This window comes from Aulonocara stuartgranti (genome assembly GCF_965226115.1).
Source record: "Aulonocara stuartgranti genome assembly, chromosome: 6".
NCBI classification, from domain to species: Eukaryota; Metazoa; Chordata; class Actinopteri; order Cichliformes; family Cichlidae; genus Aulonocara; species Aulonocara stuartgranti.
The window spans coordinates 29961907-29988518 of NC_138944.1; the positions used below are offsets into that span (position 1 = coordinate 29961907).

Genomic DNA, 26612 nt, shown 5'->3' on the forward strand with positions numbered 1-26612 from the left:
GATAATACATCAGTGAGTGTGCAGCATGTATGGTATGCTGCACAGGTATGTTTGTGTACATACCTGTGCAGACTCCACACATCACTTTGTGTGTCCGGTATGCTCAGATTAAAACATATCACACACACATGCATGCACACACACACACACACACACACACACACATATCAGCGTGTATCCCACGCTCCGACCCACTCAGCCTTATTACAGCCACTAAGAGAACAGGTAGTGGTATTTGTATATTAATAGGCACTTAAATAATACATTTCTAAAAGGCACTTATGATATATTAATATAATTGCCGGGTAGGAAAGAGAATGAACATGAGTCCACATCCTTCTAAATTATAGAGAGACAAGAGGTTATGCATGTCAGACGCAGAGGGAGAGAGCGAATCTGTGTTTATTGCTGTGCAAAAACATACTGGCCTGGATGGGATTTCTATACACCCGTGTTTCTGAGCGTGGTGTATGCGTGCGCAGCTGTGTGTATCCACATGTGTGACTGACATTCTCGTTAGCTCAGTATCAATGGGTCACAGGGGCTAACAGACGCTGGCGGCTGAGGAGACAGACTAATTACCAGCGGGTTATTGGTTCAACTCCCGTAAGACCCATTCATGTGTCTGTGAGTGTGTGTCTGTGCCTATGTGTGTGTTTGTGATTTGTAAGGACGGTGTGAAGGTACTTGCTCTAATGTTCTCTAAGCTCATCCATTAATTAATATGATCGTGTCAGCTCGGAGAAGAAAACATCATTCTCATTTCCCCTTGCTCCCTCCTAGCTTCATTCATTGGTGTCCTTCCTATTTCTTGGTGTGCTCCTCCTCTTCCTCTCACAACATTACAGTATGTCTTATTCCTCTCCCACATCTCCTCTAGTTCCCTTTGTTTCTGTGCTTAAATGTTAAACTGCAAAGTTGCTCATAAGGGAAAAAGGAAGCAAGGCAAATGTTTTCAAACCCTGTTATCTGATGCCCTTAATAGGACCTTGCAGGCTGTCGAAGCAGAGCTCTTGGACAACATATCTTTGAAAGCTATGTTGTCCATAGCTTAGAAATAATTAATAAGCTTATGAATATGAGATACAGCTATTCTATACACAGGGGACTCTCTCTTTTATTATAGTTTCAGTGTAAATATATTTATTTTGTTCTTTTATGTTGTCTCAATATTTCTACCAGCACCTGCAGCCTTCATATGTAGTGATACTAGGATTTGCTGTTCTCTCCTTTTCCTCCTTCAAGCCCACAGTCTACAAAAAGAGTTACGATACGCTAAGATTGGTGTAATCAAATATGTGGATTTCTATGTTGCTTTCATGAAAATACCTGTATTGCTTTCTTTGTTATTAACAGGGCAGGGATGAGAAAATGTGTGGAAAATGTGTTTTTTAATAGATGTGATGAGACGCAGTGATGCAGTGCACGTACAGAGTAAATATATGCAAGGCAGCGCCATATTTAAAAGATTTCACCCACTGGAACTGATCCTGGCTCAGACCCAAGATCTAGCCTGGGTGTCAGTGCTAGCAGTATGGCACCTCACATATTTAATAGAATAACAGAACACAGGAAACCAAATATCTGTCTACTGAACAGTCTGCATATTGTCACAGACGCGTTTATGAGATGCAAATGATACATAAGCAATCAGGACACATTTTGTCAAGATGTGGATATTAAGGAAAAGTGTGACAGTCTGAAAAAAAGCATGTATTCCCTTCTTTGCAAAAGTTAAATAAGTAAATTCAGTCCCCGTCTTGGGTCTTGGTGGCAAATTTGAAGCAGCAATAAATATTTTGGGACCCTAGCTTGCAAGAAAGACCCGAAATAGGAGAAAATTCTATTATGTCCTAGTCAAAAAAATAACCTAATTTTACCAGCAGATCCAAAGTTCAGTATAAAGCTCTTTGAGGCTGTGTCTCATTTGCCTAAGATGTAAAAAATAGTGTAATAAGTGTATAAGCAGTAAGGGTTGGTTCAAATGAGTGTATGGTTACGCAAAAGAATATAGAGGGGAGGCTTATTTTAGTTGCTTTGATCTGCGTACGGTTGCTGCTTCCTATGGAAGCAGCTTTGCAACCCATTTTCACCCCAGAGCCACCATTCATGCTGTGTCTAACTTAGGCCCTAGTCACATAGGCCTAGAGACTGGATGGTTGCATAAACCTAAAAGATTAATTTCAAATTGCAATACAAGCCACTTCACGGTGCTTTATATTGTAAGGTAAAGACCCTAAAATAATATGGAGATTGTGATTGCCTTAGTCGCTATCAGACCGAGGTGATTGCAGGGATAGGGGCAGGGATAGCTCAGTAGGTAGAGTGGTGGCCCCATGATCGGAAGGTCGGGGGTTCGACTCCACTGCTACCTGCTACCCTGAGGTACCCCTGAGCAAGGTACCGTCCCTACACACTGCTCCCCGGGCGCTGCATTGGTGGCTGCCCACTGCTTCACTGGGTGAATGGGTTAAATGCAGAGGAACTATTTACCTATGGGGACTAACACGCACACTTTACTCTACTTTTGCCTGTAGTTTGCATGTAAGACACTGGCTTGACTGCAGGCAATTGCCATTTACTCTCCCAAGTACGGCAACTGGAAATGGAGACCAGGTTGTTCAACCAGCACATTTTAACTTTGACTTTGAAGGCGAACATGGTGTTTCACAACCACTTAGTAAGTAGTTGGTGAGTGCTGGCAGACACGTCAGCATCTTCCATGCAAACTACTGGCAACTGCAGCAACCTGCTAGCGACCAAAGCAGTTCCATGGAGATATTTGGTTCAGCATTTTTACAACTAATTTCATGCTGGTAACTTCCAGCAACCACTTGGCAATCAGTTGCAGAATGGACTCTTTTCCATAACAACCAGTGGTTTCTAGGAAGTCACTGACCAGTCTCTAGGCCTGTATTGATGAGGCTTTAACATTTGATTTCAAAGTGACTTTTAGCAACCACTTGGAACTGTTTGGGGAATACAGGTTTTTCCCTAGTGTCCAGTGGTTGCTATATGGTCACTGACAAGTCTCTAGGCCTGTGTGACTGAGGGTGTAATCACTTCATATCTGTTACTGTTGACGTGAGCTCTGTTTAACGCTCTGGGTTTGCTGATGTTTCTCCCTCAGGCTTCCCACATATACACGAGGAAAGGTCCCAAAACAGAGCCATACTGTCATATATAAATTACTGCTGAGGGAAATAACAATTTTCCTTGAACTAAAGTGGCTCTGCTTGAAATGGAGTTGCAGGTTTATTTATAGACTGGGAGCAATGGCTTTTTGAAATCTAGCTGGCAATTGCTTGCAGCCAGGAAACAGTCTAGCCAAATGTCTGGATTCACACTGAAGTTATTGTAATTCTGAGGTTCCAAATTTTCATGTTCCTGTGCATTTGTCTTGATACAATAGAGCCAAAATATCAAACAAGCATGGATGCCTCATATGGGCCAAAACCATGAGTTAAGTCTTTGGTTCTGTCTAATGAATGATTTTATAAATACTTCATATTTATAGCTTTCATTGTCTAGTTTAAGCTTGATGTAACCTTGTTAATATTTACAATCAGCTTTATATGTGCAGATACAGTAACTTTACCTTTGCTACCTTTGATAAAGCCTAACTATTTCCTTGTCTTCATTCTTTATGTTAAGTTTAGCCTCAGATTGAATTGATAGACAGATGAAATTGAAACAGTTTCTGATGTTATTTTTTATTTATTTTTTTGTCTGTATATTCAGTGAGCTTCCACATTCTCCTCGCTCCCTGACGGCTCGCCTCAATGATTCGGACTCCCGCTCCGTTCTCCTGTCCTGGCTACGCCCTTTCGACGGGAACTCCCCTCTTCTGTACTACGTGCTGGAGCTCTCAGAGAACAGTATGTATGTGTATGTCCGTCCCTGGGCATACTTTATAGTTCCTGAACGGCGAACATCTGTTCACTCTCTGTCTACCAAGCACTGACGTGCACTCATTTACAAGAGACTGGCATATGGAGAATGGTGTTGCTGCGTAAGCGTACATGCAGATCCACTATAAACAAACTCTTATTTTCCCTGCCTCCTTTAGCCTCTCTCTCCCACTCTCTCGCTCTCTCTCTCTCCCTCTCTCTCTCTCACACCCACTCTCCAGTACAGATGTTGTAACAGCAGGCTGGCTCTCTATCAAATTATAGAGAGATAGGGAAGAGGTGTTGAGGAATAGACTGACAGGAGAAACAAAGTGGAGGGAGATTGGCTGTTGAGCCGCTCACTCCTGATGTAGGCTAAGGGGATCGGGCAGTGAATGTAACATAGACAGCCAAGCACTTGGCACATGACTCTAAAAGCTGAACTGATCCTTATTCTGATCATTTTTGTAGCGGCACCGCCAATGTGACTTAAAGCTTTGTGCTGTCACCATTAACCAGCTGCTCTGCTGCATCTATAAAAACAGAAGCATTGCCATGGGAGCGGAGAAGAAAAGTTTGGAAAATAAGAGGGAGCGATAAAGAGAAAGATGAGGAATGGAGAGAACCTGAACGTCTGGTCGAGTTTAGTGACGGATGAATCCAGACAGTGAGGAATGGATTAGAGTTTTCTGCACACTGATTATCCACTCTCTCTGTTATATATTAGATTTTTTTGTTGTTGTTGTATTGTAGTAAATGGGCCACTGTAACTACAATGTGTTTTCATGTCAGACAATGGCTCTAATACCCTGGGCGTGCTTAAAATGGCACATGCATGCTATCAGTCTCGCTTGCACAGATACATGTGGCTGGGGTGATAATAGAGATAATAGTGCATCTGTCTGTGGTATCTTCAGCAGGAAGACTGAGAGATAAGCTGGCAACAATATGAAGCAGCATCTGCGCTTTTTTATTAATCCTTCTCTTCCTTTCCTTCTTGTTGCATCATATGCTACTTCTCTCCTTTATAATTCTCTCCAGCTTACCCCCTGTTTCCTTTACTTTGCCTCTTATCTGTTTCTCCCCTCTTTCCATTTGATTTATAGCTCCTGAGTGTCCCTGTGTCTCTGTTTGTCCTGCCTGCGCCAGATATTATCGGCCTTTAATCTCTGTGTCTTGTCTCTAGACTCGCCATGGAAGGTCTACCTATCAGAGGTTGATCCTGCAGTGACCAAGGTATCAGTGGGCGGGCTCACACCTGCCAGAACCTACCAGTTTAGACTCTGTGCTGTCAATCAAGTGGGCAGGGGTCAGTACAGCGCCGAGACGCAGAGGTAAGAGCGACTAATGTACATTTAGAGACGGAGCGAGGTGTCCGAGTAACACACTTACTACTCCCGGCTTTATTAAACATGCGTTACATACGTTGTGACCCCAAACAAGTATTTCACTGATGTTTTCTAAAAAGCACAAGACCATTTTTTGTGCAGAACATGCAATTATTTGTGTAAAAAAATATCATTTCATGTCTGTGTAATAGACACTGATCACGCTACTTTACAAAAGCTGAGAATGAATAAAATGCAACCTTTCAAAAGACATAGTGCCTGCATCCCCACGGTCTAGTTTGTGTATCTAAGAATTTGTGAGTTACATTGTGGGGGAACATGAGTGGGAACATGGGACTCGAAATGAGGATGAAACAGGGATAACAAGGCGTGGATGAAGAGAGCATCCCTTTTTGTTTAGAATCCATTTTCTTTGCAATGAGCAATTTATATTCATCACATTCATGCTGTAGATATCCAAGTTTGTGTGTGGTTGTGTGTGTGTTTGTGTGTCTTCATCACTTTCTATTGCACATATTGAACTAAGGGGTAAAATGATTAAATAAGCTGCTATTTGTATGTGTGTGCATGAAAGGTGTGATTTAGAATGAAAAACAAATAGAGGGCTGCGCAGATTTATGGTGTTTGCTTGTGCACGCATGTGTGTGTCTGTGTGTGTTTGCATGTTTATCCCAAGGGAAAACGCTAATGGGGGTAATTATGATGCCTTAGCACTGGTGCACTGTATACAGTGAAACAGGGTTAGTGGAGGTGTGGCAGGCCTCTTAAGGATTTTGCCTCTAACTGCACAGATATACCAAGTCTCTAAGTCATGCACATAATACAACAGATGCAATGCTGCATTATGAAGTAGGCAAACACATACGCATGCAAACATGGTTTTGTCTTACTGAAGAGACTGACCACAGACAGATGCCAGTTGTTGTTCTGCCAAATACACTCGGCAGTCACAGCAGCTATGAGCGCTGCCATCGCACATCCACAAACCTCAGACAAGTCTGCTTTCACTTTGCCTCTTTTCAGCTCGATGTTCTTCTCTTATCTCTGCTCCTCTTCCAATCTTTTCTTCCTGTGGTTTCCTTTTTTTCAAACTCTTGCTCAGTAAATTCTCCTGTTGTGCTTGTTTGTCATTACTCGTCTTCTTCCTGTTTCTCTCTTCCTTCTTTTCTCCTTTCTGCTTCCTAGTCTTTAGTCCAGAGTTGGTTGTTAGAGGGTCCGGTCAATAGATTGGAGTCTCCCTAAGTGAAATTCTGGCATTAAGACAAGTTATCTCTGCTCAGTGTATCAGAGCAGATGGCTGCATCTCGTCCTCGTTGTTCATCTCATACGTACACACACACTTTCCTTTTCATCTACTTGACTCACTGGTTCACTGGGATAAGACGCACACAGTCAGAGATGCCAAGGTGTGTGATGAACATAACACACAGTTAGGCATAGCACAATGTCCTGCAGGAGCACTGAGCACCCAAGCAGAAGCATGACAAAGAGCAGTAATGTGGACAGAGTGAGCGATAAAGATCGGGGAAAGAAATCGCTCGTAATATCGATGACAGAAAAGCCCTAATTAAAATTTGAACTTCAAGCTGCTTCTGCTGTCTCTCATTTTTTGTTTCTTTCTCTCAGTCTTGCCTCGTCATTACATTGCTTTTCTTTTCTTTTAAATTTCCCTTATCAAGAGTACTGTAGCGACGGGGTGTAGTGTGAGAGAAACTAAAAGTATAGGAATGAAGCTGATCAAAGCTGAAAAACATTACCTCTGAATGAAAAATACTCTTGAAGATTCCTAATTATGCAATCTGGAGTGTAACACATGCGCAGACTTATTCATGCATGACCTGCACTCACATCATTACCATCTTTAAAGAGGAAGCATTAGCAGAGGAAAGACAGATTATACATAAATGCCTGGAACTCCAGGCATCATCAGCACTTTAAAGCATCTTATTTCAGTTCATTTTGCCTTCACTCCTTTTTTTTAGTCAGAACCAAAAGACATCAGACTTGGGTGTGTGATAAAATGCTTTCCTCTGTCCCATTCTTGTTTGTCACGCATACGGATTATGCTTTTGGAGCTTCAGGAAGAAATGAAGACATATAGATCGACATTTTAACTTATTATATGGAAGACAGCAGAAATGGGTCAGGCTTTTTCTTCAGGCAAATCTATGTAACAGGAAAATGTAACAGGAATGCACTAAAGGCTGAAGAAGGTTTAACGTGGGCTGGTAACAGTGATCTCAGTTTAATGTGGTTGATATCTGATTTCAATCAGCCTCAACTCCTTAACAATTGGTGCACTTTTATCACTATTTCTTCTCATAGTTTGCAAGACTGTTGTTGTGACCATTCTTAGACATGTGCTTGCAAACATCTTTCCAGAAACAGGTAAAAAACAAAATCCAGGTTAAATCTGAATTGAAATACCTTAAAATAACAAATGTCCTGTCATATACCCTTTTAAAAAAATCCCAAATAGCAAAGTAAAGTGTAACATCAGAGGCTAATTGAATATGCAAGATCGATATGGTAGATGTGAAAAAAACGCTGTATTATATATAAATTCTAACAGCCAGTGCAAGGTGAATAGAAACTGAAGCACAGTAGGAGATAAAGTTCTTTGGTTTTATCTAAGAGAACTGCTTTAGTATTTGGATGTCTGTCTTGAACTTCACTAAACACTAAAAACTGTTTCTTTTTTTTTCACTCTTTGTTAGAATAACTACATAATTAACCTTGAACATAAGAGGTCAGCCTTTATTTCCATAGAGCTTAATAGGTATTGCTGCTGTGGCCTTCAGATGGTGTGAGTTTTGTGACTGCTAACAAGAGGTTAAAATGAAAAAGTGAGGACCACAAAGTGCTAAAAGCAGCTATTAACAGTTACAGGAGTATTTGATGTTTTATGCTTTCATTTCTTTATCTTCAGCTTGACCTTCAGATATATTTATAATATTTTTCCCCCATGATTGATGTTAGACACACACTTTAGACATTACGGACTCTATCATGCTGGCTTTGACCATCATTTTGCACCTAAAACTATCCTAGTAGGTAATGATAGTTCATGAGCATCTGCAAAGTAATGAGGCTGAACTGCTCAGTATGACATGTCACATAACTTAGGGTTGCACGAAAAAGTAATTAATGATTAAGTAATGAGCAATGAATGAGGAGTTAGTAGTCTGTACCACTTAGCGGCTGGATCAGAGTCAATCAGGAGGAGCCACTCATGGAGAAAATCTTTTCCTCGCTGTCACAGAGCTAAATTATGAACTAATTATTCATTAATAAAGTGTCTCCTCTGTTCACTGGTGTTTTATCATAATGTTCTAAACTGTACATTCTTCAGTTCGGAATTACGGGAGAATTGCTCGTTAATATTCCTTTAATTATCAAATCATTAGTGAATCGTTTCTCAGAACTACTCCGCGTGTTTATGTGTTTCTGCAACTTTCACTTCTGGCCTGGCCTGAATATTTGTTTACAAGAACCTGAGGCTAGAACGTTTTTTAGCATCACAGGGCAACAAATCCATAAAACTCTTTCAGCATATTCTAATTAAAGCCATCTGGGAGGGAGTCGGACTCTCGCACGTCCTCTGGGCCCCTCTGTTTTCAGGCTTCAAGAGAATCCAGCCCGTGATGAGAAACTTTGGCCAGCGGCGTTTTTTTAGTTAGTTGAGCACAAAGTGAGGATGAGCGCTAACGTTAAAGCGGCGTATGACTGAATGCTGTCACTAACTGCCTGAAGAAGGCAGTGTTAAATAATCCTTTGGCTTTTGATCCAGTCAGTAGTCTACCTCCCCACATCCTGTTGTCTTTTTAATATTCTTGCATATATTTTTTAAAACAGTTTGTCTTTTAAGGTCTGCTCTGCACCATTGAAAGAGCATCTGCTGCCACATTAGATTTATTTTGAAGCATTATTGCTGGTATAGAGTAAAAATGGTGCCATTGATCAGAACATAATATGAAATGACAAGCATAAAACACATATGCAGTAGCAAATGTGAGCCGTAGCTGGCGTTGATTCATTGTGAGAATACGCAGAAGTATCTCTGTTTCCCTGACTGAGTCTCTTTAGTGCATCACCCTTCGCCATTTTTAACCTCCAGCAATGCAGCACAACATTTAAAGGAGACAAGATTTAAAGTGTCAAACAAGACAAAAATAAGCTAATCTATTCAGCAGCTTTGCACCCAGTCGTGTGATACCTGGTTTCTCTCTTTGGATTTCCGCTGCTCTCTGTTTAATAGCACTCCTTTTCACTCCTGGCCGATCAAGTTGGAATGGGGCCACGCTCAACATCCCAGTAACACCATTAAATTTAAGCGCGAGCATGTATTTAAAGAGAAAGCCAGCAGGCATTAAACTGTGGAGAATGACACAGATAGAAACTTTTCCTAATTCCCACTGCAAAGGGACTCTCAAAATGCCCCCGTCACTCTCTCTCCTCCTCCTCCTCCACTCACACATTTCCTCCAGAAGATGTCCCCCCCCCCCCCCCCACACACACACACACACACACACACACACTTTTTTCATAGCGATGAGGGACACGGAAACTGTGTCACACTGTGTTAAGTTTGGGATTTCATTTGTTCACTTGCAGCGCATATATGCATGAGTGTTTCATAGATGTGTTGTTGTGCACGAGCGCGTTGGATGGGGGTAACAAACAGTAATGTATACTGCATTTAATCTCCTGTGTGAGGTTGATGTCCTCACGATGAACCCACTCCGTGAAATATTTACTTTTAATGGCTGGACGGGAATTAAGGCAGTTCACGGGAAGTTTCTGCCATCGAGGGAAAGTGTGTCAGTGTGCGTTTGTGTGTTTTATCTGCAATCAAACAGTGATTGAGTGGCTCTGTTCAGTACAGTACGGGTGTGCGGCTTGTTTGTATAGCGTGAGTTCATGGATGTGTATTAATGTGCACCATCAATTTCAGTCAAAAGCTGTGGCGTAGTTGTGGATTATATATATTCTCCATTTCCAGACAGCTACCCTAATGCCCATCTCATTCACACAAGGCCCATTAGACTATAAGTGTGTGTGTGTGTGTGTGTGTGTGTGTGTGTGTGTGTGTGTGTGTGTGTGTGTGTGTGTGTGTGAAGGTGTATGTCCCTACAGCACCTGGTGTCTGACAGTGCCTAACCTAATGGAAGTAAAGCACAGCTGTAAAACCACTGGCCTGTGCTATATATCCGCCTGTGCAAGTCTCTAGCTAACAGCTTTCACACCCCTGCTTTCACACAAACACACACGCTTATAGATGTGAACACACATTTATCGACGCATACTGATTCACAGACACACAAATACAGACAGCCATACCACAGCTAATGGTTTGATAGCTTATAGAGAATCATTCAGAGTGAGATTGTGGGGCACGGAGGGGAAAGGGAGGAAGGGGGAGGCTGGAGGGGGATGGTAATGTAAATCTCCAGACATAATCCACGGAAGGGAAAAAGACCATCGGATGTAGCAGTCTGTCTTAAGCTGGGAGAAATTTGTTTGGAGTGTTTGTATGTGCGTGTGTGAACACATATGGCTCTGATTATGTTTGCTGAGCTGCTTACTGTAAAGCCAGAGGCTGACCAGCTCAGCCCTGTGTGCTTTACTAGCCGCGAGAGAGCCGGGAGCTTTAATCACGGGGGTGGGGTGGGGGTGATTGGAGAGTAGAAGAGGGAAGGAGATGAGTAAAAGATAGAAGTACAGAATAATTGAGGCCAAAGGACATGATGGATGAAAGGTGAGAGTTTGCAGATGGGAAGAAAAAAACAGAGAAGTAGTTCAAAATGTCAAAGTAAAGATGGGAAAAAGGTTTGGAGAGACAGAAGAGGGCAAAGGGAGAGCGGGATCACAGTGGCTCGCTGGAAATAAAAAGACAAGCTCTTTGCTCATTCTCTAGTAATAGTGATTTAAGTATCTTTTGCTGTCACACTGTGTAGCTCGTCTGCTCGGGGGATTGTGGTTGGGTTGAGGGTGAAATAGACGCTATCCAGACAAGAGCGTTTGAATACAGATTCAACTAAAGTAGGAAGATCTGAAAGTTAAAATGAGAGGAATAAAACAGAATATAAACAACCGGACTGCAAGACGCAGGCAGAAAATGCATGTTTGTTTCTTTAAGTTGCCGAACAAAAACAAAACAAAAAACACGACAGCAACTCAACTTGTACGGAGTTCATGAAAACTGTGTTTTAAGCACTCAATCTCAGCTCAATCATTCCCAGGAGAAATCCTCTGGTGCGCTGGAAGTGATGCGTTAAGCGTTCCCAGCAGCAGCAGCAGCAGCGCTGGCTGTTTTTAAATGAACAATATAGCAAGAGATGAAAAACAAATGTATTAAAGGAAATTGGAAGATACACCAGGAGACAAGCAATGAGAAAGCTGAGTGCAGAATTCAATAAGAATTCATCAGAGCTGCTTAAACTGCGAGATGATTTTCTGGAATAAGTTGCAGCTCCGTCCCGTGTATCTCCACTGACAAACACCGTCACTGATTTGGAGGCACACTGACCCCCTCGACTATAAAAGATGAAGATATTTAGGAAACAGTGTTGCTAAAAAAAAATTTTATTAGCCTGCTCGCCTTATAAAGTGTTCCTCTGCAGACGGTATGATAAGTGATTGCTTGGACGCCCCGTGATAACGATAAACGCTGCGCCTACACTTCTACGGCGACACTGATATTCTCATTACGCGATGTCTAATAAACTCGATTCATAATAATTTTTCTGTGTCCCTCTCTCTCTTTCTCTCTGTCTGTGTGCGTTAGGCTCATGCTAAGAGAGGAGGCACCCAGCGCTCCTCCGAAAAATATTGTGGCCAGTGGGCGCACAAACCAGTCCATAATGGTCCAGTGGCAGCCTCCACCAGAGCCCCAGCTTAATGGCGTCCTCAGAGGATATGTACTCAGGTAAACACACACAGAAACATGCGCGTGTTTGGGTGTTGTTGTGCTGTGTAGGGATAGTGAAAGTAACAGAAAGAACTGGTACACTGCACATGTGACTTAGCGAGTGGGCCCGTACATTTGTTCCCTTCTTGGGTGCAGCAGAAAGTGTCACTGGGATTTCTGCAAAACTTGGTGGTCCTGTGAGTTTGGTGCAGTTTGTGCATGAACTGCCGACTCGTTACGGCTCCTCTCTGTCAGAACTTGCATTATTTGTGCTGCTAAATAATCCTTGTTTCCTACCAGCTTCATTTAAAATAAAATAAACTTTGTAAAAGCACAGATTTTAGGGATTCTCTGTACTTTGTTTTTACTTGCATTTTATACTCCTGGAGATTTTAGTGAAAATTTGCACACAATGATCGCTTAATGAGTCATCAACAAAACTGTGCTCAAGGTCAAGGTCACATTCGTCGTTGTACAGAACATAATTGTAGTCCGGATGAGCTGCTGCGTCACAAACATTCTGGTTACATTGTGTTCTAGATGAGGCCTTTTTTTATCTCTCTCAGAATAGGACAACAGTGGTTGCTGTAGTATAAGGTCATAAAAATGTAAAGTTTTTTCATAGCATGTTCATGATTGACTGTTTTTGCTTATTCACAATACGACAGCTCTCTTTCGCCCAAATAATGGCTGCTTCATGTTTCTTACTGATAATAAGCAAAATAATGCTGAACAAGTTGAATAGCTTATATATAAACCCCAGAAAATTCTTTGCTAAACTTTTGTTCAGCTAGTTTCACCTTAACATTGAGGATTTTCTAAGTGGTATTCAGCGCAGAGCCAAATGGGTGGAACTTGACCTCATCCAGCTCCATCCTTCTGTACCTACACGCACCACCGTCCTCATTAATGCAAGTCTGGACCTACTCAGGCTCCACTCACTGGCTATTAGCATTAATGCAAGCCCTTTGTCACACAGTACTTTAACCTAATGGAGAAAAGCTGTTGACATATTAAGGTCGGTCACTTCCATGGGACTGTAGACGCTGGCATGGCTAAGGTGACTTTTTTTTGTAGTATTTTTCACAATACCACCAAATTGCACCCTGCTGAACACACTCTGTGAGCATGTTTGGCTCATAGGAGAGTTTAGAGCTCTGTGCCTGAAAGCTTTGGGTGAAGTCAGGTGAAGTGGGAAAGTCAGGTTATTCTGCAGCTTTCAATTTCACTTGGAGCTGGACAAAATCAGTCAGGTACCTCTATTCTATTAGATTTCTGCCACTAGTTAATCATTAGTGATACTTGTAGTTTTATAGTGTGTTGTGCTTAAGTCAAGAACTAATACCTATTCCTTTCTGTCATTGTTTGTTTGTGTGAGTGTGTCTGATAGACAGACACAGGAGAGCTGTCTTTACAGACACACCTGCCGCCCTTTAGTCCTCCATCCCTCCTTTTTGATGTTTACCCAAAATGTGATACAAAGTGTGTGTAATCAAGCCGTCATCAGCTGCCTAAAACAAATTTGCATGTAATTGCAGTAGAAGTTATCTAGTCTTTATCCTCCTTCACTGTGTTATCTGCATCCACTTCAGAAAATCAGTAGAAAATGGAATCGCACACGTACGTTCCCACTATATCATTTCCACTTTATAGGACAGAGCTCCCACCTCCTTCCCTCCCATTTGGATCTCCTTCCTCCTTGTTGTGTCAGCTGGCAGATCCTCACTCTCTTTCTCCTTGTTTCCAACATCATTCCCTCCCCCTCCTTCTCCTCCTCCTTCTCTCCCAGTGTGAGTGTCATTGTATCAGGTGGAGAGAGAGGGTCTATCTCCTCTCCACTGCAAAGATCCCCCGTCGCCCTCCAGCGCCCCCTCACTTTGTGTCTGTGTATTTGTGTATATGAGCATGTTACGTGTGTGTATACAGCATGTATTTGTGACAGAGCGCTGACTCAGCCGGTGAATCGTAGGAATATCCTGTTACAGTGAATAGGCTTCATATTAAAACGCTGACATGGGGATTATTACTCCATTCAGCTCCATCAGATATGTACAGTACCAAAGTGGTATTACACCTCCCTGTCTGGTTGGGTCATATATCCTTTTAAGTGGACGTTTATATCACATATACTAAAGCAAAGGCCTTGGAGGTGCACTAGTCAGGGATGTCTACCCAACATTGGAGATTTTTCATCTTTAAGAAGCTGTAGAAGGACTTCACATTAACAGAAAATTGTTAATCATAGTTTAAGTTTAAATGTACACTAAATAGCTTATTTCCATTTATTTGAACATGCGTATCAGAAAGTCCAGTATTAGAGATGGAAAATAACCAGATACCCCATGATACATGTTACAGTATCCCACTACTTAAATCATGATACAACATTATTGAAATTTGAAACTTAACATGTATTGCACATAATAATAATCAGTTTTCCAACTGCAAATAATATCCCCACAGTTAAAAATGATCTCATGTTTTACCAAATGAAATAAAGTTCTCTCACTTCATTTGTTTTTTTGTTGTTTTATAAATTTTGGTTACAAAATGGGATTCGGAAGCAAACCAGCGCTGTCATTAAAACATGTCTTAAATGTTCAGATAAGATGTCTGCAGTCAGTATGTGGCTGAATGGGGTCAAGGTGGAAATTGCATGCCATCTCTTTGTGATAATACGGTGATTAACTGTATACGTCAGCAGAAACTCTAAAATCTGTTGCTGTCTACATGCACAAAAATTCACATTAACTAGCAGGATTTCTTTGTATAGGAGACAACCAGTCGAGTTCAGTCTCCTATTGCAAATCATGCCACATGCCACATGAGTTATGCTAACTCATCAAACGCAATCAAAAGTTGTCTCTGCCTCTATCTGCATGCAGAAACTACCCGAACGTGAAAAGGAGTCAGTGCAGTGACCGGATAACCATGATCTTCTGTGGTTTGGTTTTTTTCCCTAAGTCATACGGAAGTTGCTGTCCTGTTTTTACGCTAGCGTGACGCAGCTATATTGGGTTGAGCTGGTTTGGGAGGTAGCTAACTGTGACCAGTGTTTGTTGGTTTTCTCTGGATGGTAAACCTTTGAGATTTCTTGAAAATATTTCATTATATCATAAATAAGTAATAATGTAAAATATTAATGTAAAGTATTTTCTGGTTGAAGATTATGTTTTTTGTTCTACATTTGATGTTTTTACATTAATCTATTGCATACTTTACTCCCTATGTGGTCACACTTACTGGGACAGGAATGTACTGTATAGCCTATACCATTTACTTTACTTTCCTAACTTGTTTTTCTGCAAAACAACATATTGAAATGTGTGTGTGCGTCTGTGTGTGTATGTGTGTAGGTACCGTCTGGCAGGGCTGCCAGGAGACTACCAGGAGAAGAACATCAGCAGCCCAGAGACCAACTACTGTCTGCTGAAAGATCTGATCATCTGGACGCAGTACCAGATCCAGGTGGCCGCCTACACAGGAGCAGGCCTGGGTGTCTACAGCAGCCCTGTCACTGAGTACACACTGCAGGGAGGTAAGTATGCACACACTTTTATTTCTCAAAGCAAATATACCAAGTCGTTCTGAGAGGTTTTTAATCACTGCTCCATATGCACGCTGCTAAATATAAAATACTGTGACACTGTTGAGTTAGTAACCCAAGAAGAACTCTTCCTTGGTCCGTGAATCTTTAAATACGGGCCGGAAAAGACTTCACATCAGAGCCATCACACATTATGAGCTTTGACTTATGAGCAGACTTTATGTATTATGTAATCCAGGGGACAACGAGGGATTCACATGTTCACTTTCTATGCGAATTAAATGCAACGCCTGCAAATGAAGTGTTAAGGAAGCTATTCCTGAGAGACTGACTGTTGAAACTTGACATGCAAACATGAGCATTATCTGACCAAAGCTGAATAAATCATGCATTGTAATATGGCATTAAACAAACAAGATATTAGCATATAAACAGTATCCAAAATACAACGAAGCCTTAAATGTTCAGTTTGTTTTCACAATAACACAACTATAGAGATAAAAAAGGACTATAGTTTTATAGCTAAGCTGACAGTAAAGGTCCATTTGTATTTTTCAGTTTCCCTCGTATTGTGGCAGTGAGTATATATACTTACATCCTCATCTGTTTAATGTTTTTGGGTGGGGATCAGACGACTGAGATCAGTTACCAGCACCTGCAACGAAGTTTCTCCATAACCTGACAAGCTTCACTCTCACTTAGAGGGGTGTCATTTGATGCGGTTCAGACTTGTTGTGCCTGAGGCATTTCCTCGCAGGCATACCAGCTTCACTCGACTGGGAGGAGACCCTAGGGGCGACCCAGGACATGCTGGAGGGACTACATCTCCCATCTGGCCAACGAGCACATTGAGATGAACTGGGGGGAATTCATGGGGAAAGAGTTTCTGTATTGCTCTATAAATATAAAACATGGCATATAATACATTTAATAAATATGGCTGGAAAGAGCAACACGCTTTGAAGTCTCTCAACATAAATAAAGGAAGAGTATGAAATGAGGAAGAATGTAAGTGAAGACTGTAAAGTGAGATGAGAGGAAGTGGTTGTCGGGGTAAATCTCCTTTAAACGCGTGTTCGTCTTTTCCTGGCTTTTATTTCAACAGTATATTATCTGTATTAAACATGGGCCAAACACACACACACACATGCACGCTCGCACATAAAACTCAGAGTCATTATTACAAGAGTTCGGGACAGGTTTATAGACTCAGGAAAGGGAGTTAGGCTCATTAATTATTCTAATGTGGTTTAATGGGAGTGGCTGCGATGGATTCGACATTTTCTCTCTCTCAGTGTCTCTGAAAGGATGAAGCTAAACTCTGTGGTAGACTCTGATAACATTGCTCTCTCTCTCACAAGCAGCCTTACACGCATACTAAGATTCACCCAAAGGGAAGAGTTTAGTGTTTTATCTGAAGCTGTGAGCTGCAAGGGGTTAGAAGCCAGTCCCCAGGAGCACAATCAGCATGGCAGGGAGGGAGAGAGCATCTTTAACATCAATTAATCTTCTGTCTCCCTCAAACTTTTCTCATTCTTTGTTCCCCCTCCTTGCAACATCACCAGCAACACCATTTTTCACTAGTTTTTGTTTTGGTCTCTTTCCACCCACTTTGTGTTTGTGCGCGTGGGTGCGCGTGTTTCATCTGGCCACTTCAGCTCAAATGTAAAATGTAAAGGGCATTCCCATCATGCAACAGTACATTATCACTCTGTGGCTCTCTAGCATCAGCATAAACCCCTTACTGTGTAATCACCATAACATGTGCCCACAGACACTCGCGCACACACACACACATCTGCACTCAGTAACAGGCGCACACGCTCGCATGCACACAAATCTCACTGTCACCCCTTTTTCTCTCTGTTCCTGGCTTTGATGTTTATTCACTCTGCTCCCCACCCTCCATCTAAATGACCAACTGTTTTAATAGAGTTCACATAACATAGATAAATAAATAAATAAATAAAGATTTACGTGCAGAGAACCATTCACACACGGACACAAAAGAAAGGGGAAAGAAGAAAAAATAAACAGCACAGGCGGTGTTGGGTGATGCAAAATGCATTCAGCTTGTGAGAACCAAACATGTTCTGCGCTTGTTTGCAGTATTTACCTCCTGCCAGCCTTCTTTTTTCCATCTTGAACAAATAAGCTACATTTCATATGAAAAACTGCTGCTGTATACACAGTATTTTCCACAGCTTCTATCTTATCGCGTTGCACTCTTTATTCTCCGACTCACTCTTAGGCAGCTGATGAATGCCTCGACCGAGCTCGTGCGTGTTTCAGATTCTGTCATTTGAAATCGTCACCATCTTGCTTTCATTTGAATGCACAGAACATTTTTAAACTTGTATTCAAACTTAAACACAGATGGATCAAATTTATTTAACATTGTCAGCAACATGGACGGTTGCAGGCTTTTTTTCTGCTCTTTAAGAGATAAATAATACATAGTAATGTGACAAATAAATGCTATAAATACTTCATGGATGAACGCATATGTATACGTAAGATAAATGTGAGCTCGAGTGATTTAACACCCGTCACTGCTGCTTCTTTTTGCTGAACACAGTGCTGGTGCAGAGCCTTTTAAGACCTAGTCCTCATTTCGACAGGTTCAGATAGATTATTTCATGACCTTGCTAGCAGAAGTTGGGGCCGTTTCAAGGGAAAGAAAATCATGCCAGTTAGAATCTGTAGGCTGCAAATCACTGGAGAAGTTCCCACAGTCACTGACGTGGTTCTGACTCTGGGCCCAGCAATTTTGCGGTGCCGTGCTGGTGTCAGCTTTTTGGCGCCAGCGTCAGTCTTTTTTTGGTGGAAATGCATTCAACCAGTTCTAGTTTGGGAGCTGCGTCAGTGGAGAAAGGGGTAAAGGGGACTGCTGCCGTGGCTCTGAAGGCAGATTTCCAAAGCTTTAAAAAATTGCCCTATTGATGTTATGTCATCAAGGCTTAACACACTTAACAAAAAGTTCAAGCTTTGTGGCCTGAAAGAAAGAGCCACTTAAAAAAGAGAGGAAGAGTTCTTCAAATTAAAGGTGTTTTGTGACACTGAGTCATAGGAGGGCCTTTTGTCTGTTAAATATTAATATAGATCAAGCGTCTTGTTTCCTTAATCAACTCAGTTCTGTTTTTAATCAGTAAATCATGCCGTAATGGGCAGTTCATGGCTGAAAGGGCTGCTGGGTTAGTACAATGGGTGTTACGTTGATACTGTGAGCTAGCAAATCCAGTGAGTCATCCTTTTTCACAGTCAGCCGGTAATGCATCAACACCCTAATCTCATTCAGTCAATCCTATAAGGTAACAACAATCAGGGAACCCCATCAGCTCTGGGGAACGTCGGCCCATTTTTCGTGGCTTTCCTTGTAGCCAGCAGATATCCAGGCCAACACTTCCTGTGTGTTTGCCAGTCGTTGTTTACTAATGCAGATGCATTTAAAGGGGGAATAAAAAGAAAATCATCACATACGTCATGGTCCCCAAAATCTTGTCACTTTGCCTGCAGAGTTGACATGTTCATATAGAGATTAATAAGGTACTAATATGCAAAATACAATAGATTAGTGGAGCTTTTCAGACAATACGTTCATTTTAAGCAAAGAACAAAGGGATAGGTTTGCCATTTTATTTTGCAAGCTTAGCAGTTATTTCTTTTAATTAAATGAGCAGAGCCTCCACATAAATCATTGAACTGTGGTGCGGGTTCATATTTTTACAGCTACCACTTATTTAAAAAGAAAAAGCAAAACAAAAAAGAACAGTTCTGCAGCTTGGGCCTACAAGTCTTAATAATGTTTTTTTCACTATATAAAAACACAACCTTCCTCTTGGTGAACCTGTTGCAGTTAAGCATCCCTGTTTTTGTCTCTGCCTTCAGTTCCCACAGCACCTCCGCAGGAAGTCCAAGTTGTTGCTATAAATTCAACTACTATCCAATTCACTTGGAACCCTCCACCTCAGCAATTCATTAATGGCATCAACCAGGGGTACAAGGTAAGTCTCTGAATATGCTTCACTGCTTATTCTTTTTTCTTACATTTTAAGTCAGTTTTTGATGTGTTGACAAATTTCTTTAAAATGAAATATTTCATAAAATATTGGAAGGACCAAATAACTCTTTTAAATGTCCAATGTCATCCTCTATCTTTACGTTTTGTTTCTACACAAACTGAAGTTTGCCCATGACTGACTTTGACCTGACTCTCAAAAACAGAATGAAGAAAAACAGATTACTCAATATTTTATTTACTATTTTAATAATTGAAGTTTGGAAAAGAAATGGAGTTCAGCTCAGAGGTCATGTTCTTCTCTCTGCTCCTGTGTTCTTGTTTACTCCAAGTCGTAATCCAAGTCAAGCGCGGGGTCGATTCCAAGAAGAAGAAAATTACTGCTGGAGCAAAAATAAAAGAAGGGATTAAAAAAGGGGAAATATTAGTGGATGCCAAGAAAATATGGAGAGAGAGAGAAGATCATAATAATAATGGTAATAAAGAAGCAGGGAAATGGGGACGTGTGAGAGAAAATGACTGAATATCGTGAGGGATCTTTATGTAGTTCTGGTCGGCAATTTATTTTTCACTTCATTGTAGCAGCCAACCCCTAAGGAACTGATTAAGATGACAAAGAAAACACATCATTGTAGCTTTGCGTCACTGGGTCTGTTTTAGAGTGGGAATATTGGTTGATAAATACTATATGGCTTTCCATCTTTTGGATGTTACTCTCTGATGTTGCCACTGCAGCCTGTGAGTGCTGCCGTGCACGTGGGTGTGCTTCTTTGGGTGTGTTGTGCTGCTTAGAGGGGCAGTTGATAATGATATTAATTAAAAGAGGATATGAAGCAAAGCTTCATCTCATTTCACCCCACCCTAACCCCCACAGATCACTGACTATATACAATGCCCTTAATAATGTAGCTCAAAACTCTCAGCCAGATAAAGAACCAGACACTTCTAATGAGTTTCATGTCTTTTATTTACTTGTCCTTGAAAGTATCTTCACTCATTCCTTCCTGTCTGTCAAACACGTCATCTCTATACGACAAAAATATGCATTTCCATTGCAACCCACTTCTAAATACACACCTTTACACACACACACACACACACACACACGCACACACACACACACACACACACACACACACACACATTATCAACAGAAAACCCAATCATCCCAGCACCCTTTGAAAGTGAGCTCGAGGATGCCACATCAGCACTCTTACTCCACTGCACTGTACTGTGCAGATAATACAGTAGAATTATAATTGAAAACATAGAAAATGCTGTTTTACTGTGACACACTGGGTGCAGTGGTGCACCCTTTAGGAGGAAAAGCAAAGCCTTTTTGAGCTGGTGTCCTGTTGCAGCTAGATGTGATACAATGTGCACAGCAGATCCTTTACTGTAGTAATCTGAAAGATTTCTTTTTCACTTAATGCGTTTAGATCCACGGAGCTATAGAGGTGAGTTTTTGGAAAGCTTGTCCCACTGTGCTGTTTTAAGTGAAACATGTAAGTAAGTAATGTCAAGAGGATGTGCTGCTATAATCCACAACACCCCAAAAACCAGCATGGTTAACAAGCATGAGACATTTTCTCTGAATAAATAGCAGATGTGCTGTTCATGCACAGTAGTAACTGAGTGGAGAAAGTTGCATCGATGCTGGTAGCACGATGTGACATTAGACACAAGCATGTTGTCCAATTACAGTTTTTGCCCGTTGCCTGAACACATTTTGCAAAACCTTGCTCATTGTGCCAAAACCCTAAACACAAGTAAACATGACACAACACTGGGAAATATACCATTCACATCTGCACCAAATTGAAACTCTACTCTCAAAACCTAAACTCTGCTATCAAAACCTAACATTCCTTTGTCAAAATGTAACTCTGTTGACAAAATGACACATACTTGCATCATATGCAAACACTTACAGAGCAGGGGGAACACACTAGTCTACTTTATATAAAGCACTGCAGTCTTTGATTTCCATTGTTCATTCAGAAGGCATATTTTCAGGAGACACATTTGCAAACAACCAAAAAAGCAAATAGGCCTACTCAATATTGTACATTGCAGTACCATGAATTCAGATAAAGCAAAAAAAAACCAAAAAAAAAAAACACCCCATAATACAGTAATAGAAAAAACACTATACTGTAAACAAAAAATCATGACAATTGTGCATACGTGGGCTCATGGATCCCGCCGTCTGTTGGGGTCTGGCCACAGGACCTCATCAACATCGCAAGCAATGTCTTCTCCCGCTAGGCACTGTGCAATACCCTGTACACTTGATATGGTAACTGTAGAACAGTACTATAAAAACCATCTGAGTAGAGTAGAAGGCAGTGAGATGAAGACAGACCTGTTTTCTAGTCGGAATGTTCTTACAGTTTTTGCCCGTTGCCTGAACACATTTTGCAAAACTTTGCTCATTGTGCCAAAACCCTAAACACAAGTAAACATGACACAACACTGGGAAATATACCATTCACATCTGCACCAAATTGAAACTCTACTCTCAAAACCTAAACTCTGCTATCAAAACCTAACATTCCTTTGTCAAAATGTAACTCTGTTGACAAAATGACACATATTTGCATCATATGCAAACACTTACAGAGCAGGGGGAACACACTAGTCTACTTTATATAAAGCACTGCAGTCTTTGATTTCCATTGTTCATTCAGAAGGCATATTTTCAGGAGACACATTTGCAAACAACCAAAAAAGCAAATAGACCTACTCAATATTGTACATTGCAGTACCATGAATTCAGATAAAGCAAAAAAAACCAAAACAAAAAAACCCCCTGTTATGTTCTCTTATAACTTAACTGGTAAGTAACGACGCCTTCTTTAGTCGTAGGAATATACTTTAATAACCAGTCTAAGGAAAACAAGGCGCAGGCATATCAATGCGCGCATACACCACACTTTGTGTTCTACACTCAATAACAGAAAGTAGTGCCACAAACTATAAACTGATTTTACTAAATACATAACAGTTCCTCCCATCCAACCTTGATGAACACAATAGGTACCAAACAATCAAAATATTTCAGATAATGTTGTAAACCAATAATTTAACTTGAACTGAAATATGACACCTACTCAGTGATTTACAACATGTAGGTAGGTTGTTTCCTCTTAAACATTTGAACTGCTTTCCTACAGAATTAACGTGAAACCTATAAGTTCAGTCTCTGAGGTGCTCTGCGATTTCTCTCAGGGTACCGTCTGCCTATTTGGTCAGACTCCATAGTGCTCTGTGTGGTAAGTTCAGGTGTGTGAGCATCGGTAGCTTCACGTAAATCCTGAACCTCAGGTGGTGGAGCGAGGGCAAACTCTTCTGAATCTTGGTGTGTAGATGTGCTCTCAGGTGGCTGTGGAACCATGTGGCTTTCCGCATCTACAATCTGATCAACATGTCTACGCCAGACTAAGTTGGCTCCAACATCTACAGTATATGTCAGTGGTCCGGTCCGTGACAGGATCGTGCCAGGCTGCCATTTCTGACTTGGGTCTCTGTAGTCCCTGGCGAGAACTTTTTGTCCGGCATTGAAGAATCTAGTTTTGTTTCTTGTTGCGTCCACCATGGAAGACTGTTTGTCTTGGACATTCTTGCGAATGTCTGGTTTCAGCAAATCTAGACGTGATCTCAGATTTCGTCCCATGAAGAGCATTGCAGGTGTGTGTCCAGTTGTTGCATGGGTGGCGTTCCTGTAAGCCAGTAAGAAATTGTCTATTTTCTGTTGTAGCGGCTTCCCCTCTGTGCGACTGGCTTTCATTGACCGCTTGAAGGACTGAATGAACCGTTCGGCTTGTCCATTTGTTGCAGGATGATGGGGAGCTGAAGTGATATGTCGTATGCCGTTACTCCGAAGGAAACACTGGAACTCCTCTCCAGTAAACTGACGACCATTGTCACTTACGAGCTGTTGTGGCAGACCTGTGCGTGCAAACAGTGACCGAAGGCTATTGATCGTGCTGGCAGCTGTTGCTTGCTTTACGGGGAAGATTTCTGGCCATTTTGAGTGAGCATCAACCACAACTAGGAACATTTGGTCCATAAATGGGCCAGCATAGTCTATATGGATGCGTTGCCATGGAGCGGATGGCCACTCCCACGCGTGTACAGGTGCTGTTTGAGGTTGACGCAGCGTCTGCTAGGGCGTAGAGCATAAGGTACAGGGCGTGCCTTGTGGAATCTTGGTTTTGCATTGTCCTCTAGTATGATCTGTGCTTTAATATTTTTCAGGGTGCCGATTCCATCTTTGAACACCTGGGCATGGTTATTAAGGATCTGTTTCAGTCTTTCATCCACAGAATTTGCACTCAGGCCTCGTTCCAGTCTCATTGACTTTATTTCTTTCCAGTTGAGGCGGATGTGTTTCAACCAGTCACGCCCAAGCGTGCCGCAGCCATGGTTGGAATACCTTTCTGAGGGTTAAAGATGGACACCAGCGGTCGGTGGTCTGTGATCAGGGTGAAGTGTCGTCCATATAAATACTGATTAAACTTCTTCACGCCCCACACTAGACTGAGTGCTTCTCTGTCTATCTGCGCATAGTTGCGTTCGGCTGCATTTAGGGACCTTGAAGCAAAGGCAACTGGGCGTTCCGATCCATCAGGCATTTTGTGAGATAGCACAGCACCAATGCCATATGGTGAGGCATCACAGGCGAGGCGAAGTGGTAGATTGGAGTCAAAGTGTGTCAGAACCTCCTCTGATGTAATGAGCTGCTTAGCGCCATTAAATGCCTCTTCACAGTTTTTTGTCCATTTCCATTTGACATTTTGTTGCAGCAGAGAGTTCAGCGGGTGCAGAACTGTTGAAAGGTTTGGTAGAAACTTGTGGTAATAATTAATTAAGCCCAAGAAAGAGCGCAGCTGACTCACATTTTTAGGTTCTGGTGCCTTCAGGACTGCTTCAACTTTGTCCTTGGTTTTGTGGAGCCCATGTCTGTCGATCTTGTGTCCACAATACTCAATGGCATCCTTAAAGAACTCACATTTGTTTTTGTTTGCTCTCAGTCCATATTTTTCTAGCCTGGCCAGGACTGCTGTTAGGTTAGCCAGATGAGTCTCCTCATCAACACCAGTGACGATTATGTCATCCAGAAAACACTGTGTTCCTGGAATGTCTTGTAGGACCTGATCCATGGCACGTTGCCATACTGCTGGGGCACTGGCAATACCAAATACCAGTCTGTTGTACTGATATAGGCCTTTGTGAGTGTTTATTACCAGATATTTTCTGGATGTCTCTTCTACTTCCATCTGGAGATAAGCCTGGGCAAGGTCAATTTTTGAAAAGTGTTTGCCACCTGCTACTGCTGTGAATATGTCTTCTATCCGTGGAAGTGGGTATTGATCTATGCGGAGAACTGGGTTCACTGAAACCTTAAAATCACCACAGATCCGCACACTGTCACTTGCTTTCTTGCTTACTGATACTATTGGTGTAGCCCAATCTGACCATTCCACCTTGGTGAGTATTCCTTGCTCTTCCAAGCGTTGAAGCTCTGCTTCAACTTTAGGGCGTAGAGCATAAGGTACAGGGCGTGCCTTGTGGAATCTTGGTTTTGCATTGTCCTCTAGTATGATCTGTGCTTTAATATTTTTCAGGGTGCCGATTCCATCTTTGAACACCTGGGCATGGTTATTAAGGATCTGTTTCAGTCTTTCATCCACAGAATTTGCACTCAGGCCTCGTTCCAGTCTCATTGACTTTATTTCTTTCCAGTTGAGGCGGATGTGTTTCAACCAGTCACGCCCAAATAATGGCACACCTCCATTTTTCAGAACATAAAGTTCCAGGTTGCATTTCTTTTTCTCATATTCCACTTTCACTTTTAGTTTTCCCAGAGGAGTTATTCTTTCACCTGTGTACGTTTTCAGTTTCACCGAGGTGTGCTTCAGTTTCAGATTGGGGAATTTGCTTCTATAATCTTCATATGAAATCAGTGAGAGAGCAGACCCGGTGTCCAGTTCCATCTGTAACTCAATCCCTTGTATTTTAGGTGTGAGCCATATTGCATCGTTATCTTTCTCTTGCATTGTGTACAGTTCCAGGCATGCCAAATCCTCCTCAGAATCAGTTGGCTCTGACTCGTTTACTTCATGCAGCTTTCTGTCTCTTTTCCACATTTTGTTTTTCTTTTTATCATACTGCTTTGATTTACACATTTTCTGTATATGCCCCTTTTTGTTACATTGCAGGCATTCTTTCTCTTTAAACCAGCAATTAGCAGCGTCATGTGACTTCTTGCCGCATCTGAAGCACATCGGTAATTTGTTATTGCGCTGCGGATATATTTTGTTTACAGAACACGGCTCCGTGCCTTTTCCTTGAAGCTCTCCGGCATCTTTTGCTGCTGTCTCCATCGATATCGCTATCTCTAATGCACGGTGCAAAGTGAGGTTATCCTCTGTGAGAAGTCGTTTCTGTGTGCCTTCATTGTTCATGCCGCAGACGAAACGGTCTCTCAGCGCATCTGACAGCCCCTCCCCGAACTGACAGTGTTCCGACAGCCGCCGGAGTTCCGCGATGTACTCCGATGTGGACTCATTCTTTAGTTGATTTCGTTTATGAAATCGGAAACGTTCGGCTATAACCAGTGGCTTCGGTTGGAAATGTTTTTGGAGCACTTCTGTGATCTCCTTGAAACTTTTGTCAGCTGGTTTGATCGGTGTGATGAGGCTGCGCAACAAGTTGTATGTTTTCGCTCCCATCACACTCAGTAACACAGCAACTTTCCTCTCGTCCTCTACTTTATTAGCTCGACAATACTGTTCAACTCTCTCTACGTATGTTGTCCAATCCTCTGTGCCATTATCGAAAACGTCCATTTGTCCAACGCCTCCTGACATTTTTCGGTATTTTTATAAGCGTC

At 41.8% G+C, this 26612-nt stretch overlaps 1 protein-coding gene across 4 annotated transcripts in view; it reads left to right on the plus strand.

Moving 5' to 3' along the window:
- The window catches only part of LOC309709152 (protein sidekick-1-like), a 302493-nt gene that overhangs the window by 208332 nt on the left and 67549 nt on the right, over window positions 1-26612 (plus strand). For all 4 annotated transcript variants that reach the window (XM_082537647.1, XM_082537650.1, XM_082537648.1 and 1 more), the window contains 5 exons: window positions 3742-3878; window positions 5077-5224; window positions 12027-12167; window positions 15506-15687; window positions 19585-19700. In XM_082537647.1, coding sequence (XP_082393773.1) covers window positions 3742-3878; window positions 5077-5224; window positions 12027-12167; window positions 15506-15687; window positions 19585-19700 — 724 coding nt within the window. The remainder of the gene's footprint in view (window positions 1-3741; window positions 3879-5076; window positions 5225-12026; window positions 12168-15505; window positions 15688-19584; window positions 19701-26612) is intronic.